A 12,480-nucleotide genomic window follows, 5' to 3' on the forward strand; every position below is an offset into this window, starting at 1 on the left:
AATCTTTTTCAATTATTTTGAGTCTATAATGTCACTATAATCATAAAACTTTTGAACAGAGGCTCAGAATTAATCAACTGTAACAATTACAAAAACACAGATAAAACTTTTATCTTGATGTTTAACTGGTCCTGTTTCCTTGCTGCAGGTGCCTTCATTTGCAAGATGCTGCCATTTGTCCAGTCAACTGCTATCGTGACAGAAATTCTTACTATGACCTGCATTGCTGTGGAAAGGCACCAGGGACTTGTGCATCCTTTTAAAATGAAGTGGCAATACACCAACAGAAGGGCTTTCACCATGCTAGGTGAGAGTGTGCCAGTGGCAGTACTCATGCTCTTCTTCAGTACAGAACAAAAGAATTTCTTCAATGTGAACTATATTGATGAAGCGGACGAGTAGCTTCTTGTCTAGCCTTGTAGGCATCAGAGAGTAATTTCGGGGTTTTAGTCCTCTCCCCATTTTACCTTGACCTCCACTCCTTTTCTCCTTTCAGTCCTAACCTCACACTTCAAATCTCCTTATCTCAGATTCACTTCTTCAGTTTAAGTCTTAAACTTTTAAGCACTACTTTTAGTTGATTTAAGATAACCTTCAATGGCATTACCACATTAACATTTATTAGATTAGTAAAACTGTCATCCTGAGGTAAGAGGCGTGTAACCTAAAGTGCCCTTCTTAGGGCCAGTAGATTTTGACAGGGGGAAGGAAAGGTGTTTTTAGATGGGTAGAGAACGAGGGTGCTGCTCAGAGGAGGCCCCAGTGCTGAGGACACAATAGCCACGGGGCTCATGGGGACGCTAGGTGCTTGCTGAGTGCTGGAGGCGCCTGATGAAGACAGATTCCATCCACTTCATAATTTTGCTTCAGACATTCCTGCATCCTCAGGTTGATGTAACCATTTCTGAGTCAGCAAGACATGAGGAGCATGTACCTCTTGATAAGTGGCAAACTGTAAGTGGTGTCCTAAAGCCTAGCGCAGTAAGATGGAAGCATTTCTCTATTCGATAATTACAATCGAGCCATTTAAAGTAGAGCCGTAGCATATGTATTACAGCTAAATAATGAAAGGTTGAGAAAAAAACTAATGCAATAACCAAAAAGAGCAATTTTTACTAGTATCTCACTTGAGAGGAATAGGTAAACATTTATTTCTGCTTTAGGAGTTTAGCCAGCATGGGACAGTAGAATTACAGAAAGAACTCCTAAGGGTTTTGCCATGCCAAACTCATTTTACATAGTATGAAATGAATAGATAAACCAACGGGGAAAATATTCGTTAGCTTTAGTTAGTTATTTTCAAATTTATGTCACATCCTCCCTACAAAGAATTCAAAGACCTCTTGGCTTTTAATAATTGACATCTTCCCACCTTCAAAACATCTGAAAAGCGTGTGTGGGTGTAGAAAGAGGATGAGGAAAGGAATACATGGAGGAGGGAAGTCATTAAAAAAGGAAAGAGAAGTAGAGAGTCTCAGCATCTGAGGGCAAAGTCGATCGATAACAGGCAGTCAAGGCAGTTTCTACTCAAAAAATTCATAGGAGACAGAAAGGATTTTAAATCAAGAAGGCTCAGCATCCCATGGGGCTTTCACACAGTGTTGCCTGATGTCTCTCTCTGGCCAAGTACCTCTTAGCTGAGACTGCTTTGCCTCCAGGCCCCCACCATCAGAGACCTGCTAGACTTATTTGCCCACAAAGGTTCATTTACACCAGTAATATTCATCTAACTTCAACCTTTGTATCCCTGAACAGGCAATAGACCCAGAAGGATTGGCAAGGAGCTAAGTCAATTAGACTCAGGTAGAATCCAGAATTTCTACTAAAGATTGGAAAAGTGATTGGACATAAGATTACATAGTGAGATAATGATTGGACTAGATTAGAGCAGATGTTTATGGCGATGTCGATAGAGAGAGATTGATTTGTGAGTCTGAGAACTGTCTTGAATCATCGAATAATAATGACTATCTATAGGCAGTGCCAGTTCACGTATTTCTTTATAATAAACCCCAGTTATGGCTTATGTGAGTCCCAGTTCCTTGAAATCCAAGGCAATATGCTGTTTTCTTAATAGTACCTAATACAGAGAGAATAAGAAGAATTTGAGCTGGGATATTTCTCTCAGAATTGATGGTGGGTCTCTTGGTTATGGCCTCATCCTAGTCTGTTCTGATTCTCTTTTGTTCCTTGCTAAGGACACATCATTAAAGCAATTCTGTCAACAAAATCATGAAGGACAGGAAATTTGGCAACAGCATTCTGGTTTCTTATCAAATGTTTGCTTTGTAAATAAGAAAATAATACTCATATTATGATGCATAAGATAAATGTACTCAATTTTAAGAAGAAATTGTAGAGGGTGATCAATATCATGTTTAAGTTATTCATCCGTTTGACAACCAAACAGCAGGTGCTTCTGAGGGCCAGGAATTTTCTTTGGGGAAAATTTCCCTTGTTTAGGGAAACAAACAAGTACAAAAATAAATTGCATTGTGTTTGCCCTTAATGAGCTTAGAAGAAGTTGAAAAGAAACAACTAAGGCAACAAAGGTGCCACTCTAGAGGGCAAATGGAACCAACAGGGAATTAGTTCTATCAGGAAATGATGGTGGCCTTCAAAGATTTCCTAGAGACAGTGACTTTTGAGTTAAGTCCTGGGAAATGAAGAACATGGACAGAAATATAACAGGAGAGACGAGGCAAGTGAGAGAACCTCAGGGATCATGTTAAGGGTTTAAGTTTTATCTTATAGGTAGTACAACACTATTAAAGATTTTGATTAAACACTTAAAAATGTTTAAGGAAGACTATTCTAGCAACAATTTTGAGGACAGAGAAATAGCATCAGTGGGAACATGTAGCCCACTGCACTGCTCTAGGGCACAGATGATTGCACATAAGGAGTCTTCATGCTTACAGCATATGCTTTATGCTTAAGTATGCATGTGTTCTGCTTCACTCACTGAATCAGATTCTGATGATTTTAATGTCTTAGCAGGTGTGGTCTGGCTGCTGGCAGTCATCGTAGGATCACCCATGTGGCATGTACAACGCCTTGAGGTAGGTTCGGGGCTGGCTTGATCATCATATTATTGAAATGTTCCCCAGCCTTCTCAATTACAATCATTTTTCTTCCTGCAAGAGCTTTATAGCAAATTCTGGTGACCCCAATTATTTCACTGAAAAATTTTCAAATGAAATAAAATAATTTGTTTTAAGATTTTTTCCTCTGTTTTATCTAGTTCTTCCTTGGTTAAGACTTTAATGCTTAAAAGAAAACTTATCAGAGTCATTTTCTACATTTTCCTGTCAGCCGAACATATTTTTCTAGTGGCCTCCCGTGTCTTATTACATTTTAAGAGTTTAACAGTTGCTTTAGATTTTTATTTTATTTTTAAAACACATCAAAAAATTGTCATCAATCATCTGCTTATTTGTTGATTGTCCCTCATAAGTCCTTTCTTCTCTGCCTCCCATACCTTGACAAATTGAAATTTGAACTGGAATGTGTGACAGGATCATCTTATCTGATCTCTCCCCTTCCCCCACACCTTAAGCTGATGGTCTAGCATTGTCTGGCTATTCACAGCAAGGGGACACTGTGCTGTTTTTGGTGACCCAGCCTATCCCATGGGGCATACATACACGTCCTGCATCGGTGATCTAGCCCAGACAGTAGTCTTCAAAGGCAGTAGTGGGTTGATCACTAGATAATTTTTTTTAACTGTATCCTTTTATACCTTTTTAAATTGATATAGACAAAAGTGAAACTTTACTAGATGGTAAATGTCGATTGGCAAGGATAGCAAATGAGCCCTCAGGAAAGGGTACATTTAAAACATGACTTGATTTTTCTTTCTTTCTTTCTTTCTTTCTTTCTTTCTTTCTTTCTTTCTTTCTTCTTTTTTTTTTTTTTTATGTAATTGGTATATTGAATGAGCTGGACTCCACAGGTGAGAGCTGGAAGTAATTTTATTCTATCCCTTGCTACCTATAAAAATGTGACCTGAGAACTTTCCAATACTCTGACAAAATGTTGTGGATGAAGCTCTGAGCAGACCCTGTAATTCTTTCAGCCATTCAGATAGCAACATTCCTATGGTCACTTTTAGTCACAACAACTTGTTAATTCTGTCATTAAAATTCCAGCCCGGTGTCACAATCACATAAGTCCATATTCTCAATCAACACAAAATGTCTCCCAGCTCAGCTTGAACTGTTTTTAGGTCTAGAATCCTACAATATGCAAAGGGGAGGTGATTCCCTTCTTCTCTGCTTCCTTACTGGGCGTTTCTCTTTCTCTCTTCCCATCCAAGAAAATGGCTGCCCTTGGCAACTTGGGAGCTGGTGTTAAGGATGGGGAGAGGAAGGGACAGGTGTACTGGTATCATCGCCCTCTGTGAGTGGCTTTGCTGCCCATGATCGATTCCTTATTCATGGGTTTTTCAAAGATAACACCACTGAGGCTTCTGACTGCTGCTCCAGCAGGGTGCTCATGTATCTTCCACACACAACTGTAAGTGGCTGGGTCTTTTCTCTAAGGCTGTCCTTATTCCGGCAGGTATCCCATACTGATGGAGGCTTCACACGTGACCCAACCCGGTAGTCATTTGTGGGGCCCATTTCTGGCCCACAGAACACAAAGAGTTTTGTCTATTTTTTAAAATAAAATTATTTTATCTTATGCTCTAAATATGTTTTGAATATGTAACTCATTTAGTTTTTAAGAAATACATACGTAATTGGCAGAGTCGGTCCTCACTATCAGACAAATCAGCTAAATCAGATTTGCTTTCTGTCAGGAAAAAGTGTGATTTCATTTTTCCTATCAAATAAATCTATTAATATGCATCCCATGGCCTCCTTCTCACTTCTAAATTCTATTAGAGAGAGTGTGTGTGAGCATGCATAAAGCCTAAATTTCTCACCTGGATGAAATAAAACACCACCAACTTTACCATTTCCACCCACTGATGCTCTCTTTGCTTTGCTGTCAATGGGCTCTCTCTCAGGAGTGATGTATTTGACAATTTTCATGGGATGGAAGCAAAGAGGTGGCTAAATGAAAATTGTCATCATCACTTCTGCCTCTTCACTGTATGAAAAATATAAATTCACAACATCTCAACATCTGTCAAAATACCTTTCTTCTAAAGCCAGAATAGAAATATGTTTGATATAGGGAAAACACAAAACCCTATCATGGATTTATGGTGTCTTGATTACGGTGGCTTCACTGACATCAGTAGTTCAAACCACCTCCTTTTTTAGTGCCTCATAGTAAGAGTAGGACTGAGTGAGACATCTGACTTATGTAGATGGGGAGAAGAGAGATAGAAGCGAGCTGGGAGTGCAGGGCCAGCACAACACTCAATCTCAGGCTTCCCCTAGGCAGTGGAATTTTAGAGAACTGTATGGTTCCAAAGAGACAATCTGAAATTGATTCCCATAAAACTATGTGCCTGTGCACTCAGAAAGTCTTTGCTTGTTCCCAAGGCAACATGCACCCCCTTGGAGACTATCAGTCTAGCTTTGTGTTTTAAGATGTGTCAATATGTTGCCCCCATGGTCGTCGACATTTGTGGGCTCTGCCTACATGGGGTCAGCATGAATTTCACCTTAATATCCCGTTCCCAGGGAGTTTGGATCTTGAAATTATTATTCAGTAAGTGTTTTCATCCCTTGTTGCATTTGTAAATAATACCTAGGTCAGAACTTGAATTTTCTTGCCTTTGATAAGTATACCAGAAAGCTTTTTCCCCCCCATTCAATTGACTAAAGATTGGCAATAAAATTTGCAGGAATGGAGGCAGAAATATGTCTAGGACCTAGGGATACTTCATCTGGAAATCTCTGAAGTGACTAAAATGGCAATAGTTTTGATAAATTTTCTTTTATTCTTATTATCCAGATAAATGACTTTGCTTAGTTTGTCCCTTCTTAGCATTTGCTACTGTTATTAATATTGTTTTTAATAATATTTTGAACCCAACCATCTGTCAGAAATAGTATTAACAAAGAGACATTGCATTTCTGTAAAATATCTACCTCAAAGGCTGATAGCTGAGTCTGAATATTTGTAGATAGACAATAGTTTGAATCCCAATTTCTTATTCATCTCAAATCTTAAAGCTATCAGCTGTCTTTCTAAAATCTTTGCAAGCAACCTGATCACTGCAATCTCAAATAGCAGTAACAAAATGCAAGCTTTCAGTACTATGAACTGAAAGATAGCTGATACTTTGCCAAAATTTGTCTCTTCAACAATTGAGGAAGCAAAATAATGGAACATTAAACCAGCTGGTGTGCAATTACAAGATGTTTTCTTTTTTTCATATGTACCTTGATTGATGTAGTGTATTCTTCCTCTGAAAAGTAATAATCCTCATCTGGACAGTATGCATACATACTTTGGTCAAAGCTCTTTCATCGAATTGAAAAAATTCTGACCACAGTGTAAAAAAAGTTGAGAAACATTAAAAAAAATAGCCTATTGACCTCAATCCCATTTAAAATAGAAAAGAAAGTATAGAACTGTTAAGAATGTAAGAAATGTGGAGAAAATGACACCTTACAACAAACGAACAATCAAACTTGTATCTAATTTGCAATATGCAGTCAATACAGGAGGGTTTGAAAACTGCAGCATTATAGCAGTACGTGGCTGTTTTCTGTTCTGTTGATGCTGACTCTGCCTCCTCTAACTGATTTGTTTTTATGTTAAAGATTAAGTATGACTTCTTGTATGAAAAGGAGCATGTCTGCTGTCTGGAAGAGTGGGCCAGCCCTGCGCACCAGAAAATCTATACCACGTTCATCCTTGTCATCCTGTTCCTCCTGCCTCTTATGCTGATGCTTATCCTGTACACTAAAATCGGTTATGAACTTTGGATAAAGAAAAGAGTGGGGGACTGCTCAGTGTTTCGAACTATTCACGGAAAAGAAATGTCAAAAATAGCCAGGTCTGTTTAATGAAGCAGTCGCCTCCGTTTAAAATACTTTTAATTAGTCGTGCTTGAGGGGGAAGTTGCTAGAGCTCTCCCAATTCCTGGGAACTTTAGCCCAAGTGCCATTTGTAATTCATGTTCACAGAATGGGCTGACGTTCAACTTTGGAGATTTTAGGAATAGCAGGTATTTAGACAATTTGGAAAACTGTTGAATTTTCATCTATATGTCAAGATGACTTGCTAGGAAGAGCTGTGGTGTTCTCCTCTCTACCACTCGGCAGTCACATGGTGCAGATAAGTATCCTTACGCCTAAGGCTTCCGCTTGCCTCATGTGTGACAGGGAGCATAATAAATATCCATCCTCAGATGATGCTGAAATACATGAAATCTGTATGAAAATTCTTTGGTGACCAGAGTATGCTATTTACTTTATTATTATCTATACTATCATAATAAGGGCTTTCTTTTCTGATTATATTCATTAATAAAAATTTTAAAACACAATTTACTGATATAGTACTTGTATTCCATATCATTTATTTTATAATCTACATGGAACAGCTATTAAAAACAAAAACAAAAATCTTAGAAGTTTAATGGTTAGATGAAATTCTATCATTTCTTCAAGTGTGCAGCGACCTCTAGCGTCCAGTTTGTATGAAGAAATCCTCCCTGTCAGTGTCCAGGGCTGGATCTTCAGCTCTTTGGGACTTATTGCTGATTTCACTCTCCACTTCACTTCCTCAGAAGGGTGTTCTTCAACATAAAAATGAATAAGAGCTTAAACACTTGACTTTAGCTGCCTAACTTTACGTCCAAACTAGCCCTTACAGTTTAAATCCCTTATTAGTCATCTGACTTTGCAAGTTACTCAACCTTCTCCGTGCCTCAGTTTCTGCATCTGTCAAATGGCTTACTGAGAAGATTAATGACATGACCCATGCCAAGCATCTAGCAGAGTGTTAGATCTATAATGAGCATCCTTCATAATGATGTTTATAAGATGAGAGATTTGGGAATGAGGGCAATAGCAGTGGGAAGAGATGATAAACAGCCCACAATTAACCTATCATGAACTTTATTAATATTTGAAAAGTTATGGTTGAGAGATTTAGGCTCAAACTTTATTTAATAGCTTTGATATCAATTTGACAAATTTGCCAAGGAGAAGTTAACTAATGCGATGTGTCCTTGTGGGTCCAGGAAGAAGAAGCGAGCTGTCATTATGATGGTGACAGTGGTGGCTCTCTTTGCTCTATGCTGGGCACCTTTCCACATCGTGCACATGATGACTGAATACAGTGAGTGCTTTTCATTCTCATTTGTTAGAAGTTCTAGTTCATTTCTTGCTAGACTAGACCATGAATCGTTGAAAATTTTGTTGCTATTCCCTTGGGTAATCAAATATCAAACATTTAATGGGTTTCTCTCGTATTTTCAAGATTACCAGATCATTACATGGTGGGTTAATTATGTACAATTTTGAACAAACCTTTAATAATCGCAGAAGGGACAGAAACATTTTTGAGAGTCTTTTTTCATGCTCTGTCCCCTGTTCTCCCTAAACCAGTCAAACATGGAGGAGGTGTGACGGCCTATGAGCATTCTCTGTTTAGATCTAGAATCCTGACTTGAACCATATGAATTTGATAACACCTAGGATTTCAGCCAGACCCCCGGTGTATTACCTGTGATAATCTGAGACTTAACATGATTCTCAGATACAGATTGTATTTCTATAACACAAGTGAACGTTTGAATGGTAACTGCTGCTTCCAGTTTACATGACATTTGGAATCAAGTCGAAATGCGGTAAGTTCCTTAATATGTGCTGGGCACCAGGCTAAGCTTGTAAGCCAAGATTCTCTAAGAATGGGAACTCATCACAGAGCTCATTTTTCTTCAGACATCAGATGGCTCTTCCCAAAATTGCCTTGAGTATTTTTCACACCTTTAACCACTTGTACAAGTGTAAGTGTTTGGTAAAGATATATGATAAACAGAAATTTTATTTTATGCTCGTGAAAACATAATACATTGTAGACTATTACTTTTTATTTCAGGCAATTTTGAAAAGAAATATGATGATGTCACAATCAAGATGATTTTTGCTATCGTGCAAATAATTGGATTTTCCAATTCCATCTGTAATCCCATTGTTTATGCATTTATGAATGAAAACTTCAAAAAAAATTTTTTGTCTGCAGTTTGTTATTGCATAGTAAAAGAAACCTTATCTCCAGCACGAAGGCATGGAAATTCAGGAATTACAATGATGCAGAAGAAAGCAGTGTTTTCCCAGAGAGAGAACCCAGTGGAGGAGACAAAAGGAGAAGCATTCAGTGATGGCAACATTGAAGTCAAATTGTGTGAACAATCAGAGGAGAAAAAATACATCAAATAACATCTTGCCCTGTTCAATTCTGAACTTTCTGAAAATTCTGCTTTAGGTGGTGGCCGCTAATTATAACAATGTCTGCATAATTAGGACTGTTCGTAGCTTAATTGGAAGAGAAAATTATTTTGAGCAAAGGTGGAAGACCTTTTTTTATTCTCAGAATGAGGAAAAGAAGGAAACAAATCATTTTCTTCATAAAAATATAACATTATACATGAAAACACAATTTTGAAAAATTAGTAAACTATCCTTGTAGATTATTTAAAAAAACTTGTATAGAAATAAATGTTTTTGGCTGGTAATTTTTCCTCTAATGCAGTCAATGTAATGTGACTTTCTGTGTATTGCTAAATGAGCTGAGGAAATAACTTAAAAATTATGCCTTCTTTTTTGAGTAAGTTAATGGTTGAACACAGTAATGTAATTTTCAGTGCTGTTGAAGCTTGGTAATACAGTCTCTTACAAATGAGGTCTGTCCAATAATCATCAAGTCAAAGACGATGGCGAAGCCGCAAAATGACCAATGAATGTGATTCAGAGGCAGGTGCCCAGGTATGAGCTTCTTCTAGCCCTACCAGCTACCACTGCTGTGATGACTGGCAAGCCACTGAACCTCTTTAAGCCTCTGTTTCTTCCTGTGTATACTGGTGAGGTACCTCTTCTTCACAGGGTCACTGCCAGAAGAAAACGAGATGTGAGCAGGAGAGCCCTTTGTTACTGTACAGCACCCTCAGGTTCTGAAGCATCATCGCAGCCCCCATGTTCCAGGCCTCCCCTTTCTGCTCCCTTTTGCTTCCTGAGAGTTGCCCTCAACCCTGCCAGCTTTCCACCCATGCCTGTTTTGTAGCTGTTTTCTCTAATCAAAAGAAGGATGTTTCTGGGATCCTCATTTATAGGCTGGCTGTAATATATGTAAGCTAGTCTATCTCAAATATTTATATTTTTAAATCCCTTACTTTAGTAGTGGGATGAATGACTGGTTGTTATATTAAAGGACTTTTAGATGTAGTTAGCAGATGAGAGCATTAACTCCAAGCCCACGATTTTACTGTGCCCAAGACTGACTCCCGAGAGAGCAAGGCTAGGAAGAGTGGAGTTCCCCACTCATATTCCTTATCTTACCTCAATCTCCGTTAATCATAACCTCGCTTCTTTCCAGTCTTCTCTTCTTACCCTCAAATATCATGGAACCAGTGACAACATCCCAGTGCCCTGTCACTTCCCCTTTAACAACTGTGATTCCCAAAGTCCATTCACAGCCTCTTGGCTAAAGTGTTTCTTTTGCCTCCAGTTTTGCAGCACTTATTCTTTCTGCCAGGAAATAGAGAAAGGAAGAGAAGCTCAAGAATTATCAGGGTACTATTTCACTTGTAAAGCTTTAAGGTTTGGGAACCAGAGAACTCAGGCTATTTGGATCTTTCAAAATGTAGACATTTAACTTTTTAGGTGTGTCAGGATAAAATGGATACAGCAACACAACTGAAACAGTGTGTGGTATTAAGAAAAAGTGGCAATATGATACAGAAAATTAACAAAGTCAAGAGAAGACTACTGATGATTTGGTTTGTGTTGAAATGGATTTACTATGGATTATGTGTGTGTGCCATTCTCCTGTTATGACTAGCTATCTTGTAGCAAAGCAGTAATTATCATTAAATCATTAAACCATTAAAAATGAATCATATTCACTGATTTTGGTTATCCTTATTTAATCAGCAGATATCCATATGACTCTTCCTAAATTTGATGTACATATGTTCCAAATATAACTTACTGAAGATGGGATCAATCAACACTATTACTGACCATTTAATTATTAAGGTTAGAGATTTTTAAAATTCCTAAACATTGCAGAGATTGATCAAAAAACATCTGGCTGCACCTGGGTGGCTCAATCTGTTAAGCATCCAACTCCTGGTTTCGGCTCAGGTCTTGATATCTCAGTTTGTGAGTTCTAGCTCTGGGTCGGGCTTTGCGCTGGAGCCTGCTTAGGATTCTCTCTCTCCCTCTCTCTCTCTCTCTGCCCCTCCCCTGCTCTCTCTGTCTCTCCAAATAAATAAGTAAACCTTAAAAAAATAAAAAATAAAAACATATAGATATTAAACAATTTAAATAATTACTGTAAAATGTCCAGACACCTGTGAAAGATTTTTTACCCCTCATATTGCATTCATGCCATTTCAGAAATAAAAAATAGAGCAGTTTTGTTTTTGGTCCTTTAAACATGTAATCTTTTTATTCTGTTATAAGAGTTTGAAAGAGAAAACTGGTTCAATCCATTATTGGGAAACTATTATAATTAGTCAAAGAAGCTCCAGTCTGGACACTGAGCGCTGACGATAGTGTAACACAGCTTATGAGCCCTTACAGAGTTCACCTTGGATTTGCAAAAGGAGCCCTGGTTCTGAGCTTTCTTCTGGTTTCCTCTGACTTCCCTGCCCCCTGAGTCTCTTAGGCCTTTTGTCCTCCACCGAGGCATCTGCTTTCTCCCCCTTTTTTTTTTCTTTGCCCTAGGCTGTCACTCATTTTATTCCATCTGATTTCCCCTGAATTTGTGCTTGAAGTGAGAATTGACAAAGTCTCTTTGGATCCAGAAGGGAGGGTTGTGGAGGGGTACAGAAGGCTAGTCATTAAAACCATTCATTAGCATTTGGGTAAAATGTCTATGAAATCAGTGAAAAGATATGCATCACTGCTTAGACATCTAAGCCTTTTATTTCATTATGGATCATTATGCCAAAAAGAGCTGTGTCTTTTCTTCTATTCTACAAACAAAACACAACAAGAAAAACTAAAACCAAAACAAAACAAAAAATACACATCTCTCTTTTCTTAGTTTCTTATGGATCAGGACATCAGCATTTTGCATACTCGTTTGACTAATTTCTAAGCCTGAAAATGTTTTAAAAAATTTAATGTTTTTATTTATTTTTGAGAGAGAGACAGAGCTAGTGGGAGAGGGGCGGGGGGGGGGGGGAGACACAGAATCTGAAGCAGGCTCCAGGCTCTGAGCTGTCAGCACAGAGCCCAATGCAGGGCTCAAACTCACAGACTGTAAGATCATGACCTGAGCCAAAGTCAGGAGCTCAACTGACTGAGCCACCCACATGCCCCAAGTCCAAAAACGTTT

General features: G+C 38.3%; 1 protein-coding gene across 1 annotated transcript in view; it reads left to right on the forward strand.

Annotated features, from left to right (window-relative positions):
• QRFPR (pyroglutamylated RFamide peptide receptor) overlaps positions 1-10,987 on the forward strand; it is a 46,177-nt gene extending 35,190 nt beyond the window's left edge. The window contains exons 2-6 of the mRNA XM_015074595.3: positions 149-307; positions 3,001-3,062; positions 6,729-6,964; positions 8,156-8,253; positions 9,016-10,987. Of these exons, the coding sequence (XP_014930081.1) occupies positions 149-307; positions 3,001-3,062; positions 6,729-6,964; positions 8,156-8,253; positions 9,016-9,356 (896 nt within the window). The 3' untranslated portion in view covers positions 9,357-10,987. The remainder of the gene's footprint in view (positions 1-148; positions 308-3,000; positions 3,063-6,728; positions 6,965-8,155; positions 8,254-9,015) is intronic.
• The last annotated feature ends 1,493 nt before the right edge of the window (positions 10,988-12,480 follow it).

The sequence above is a fragment of the Acinonyx jubatus genome, chromosome B1 (assembly GCF_027475565.1).
Source record: "Acinonyx jubatus isolate Ajub_Pintada_27869175 chromosome B1, VMU_Ajub_asm_v1.0, whole genome shotgun sequence".
In the NCBI taxonomy this organism is placed as follows: Eukaryota; Metazoa; Chordata; class Mammalia; order Carnivora; family Felidae; genus Acinonyx; species Acinonyx jubatus.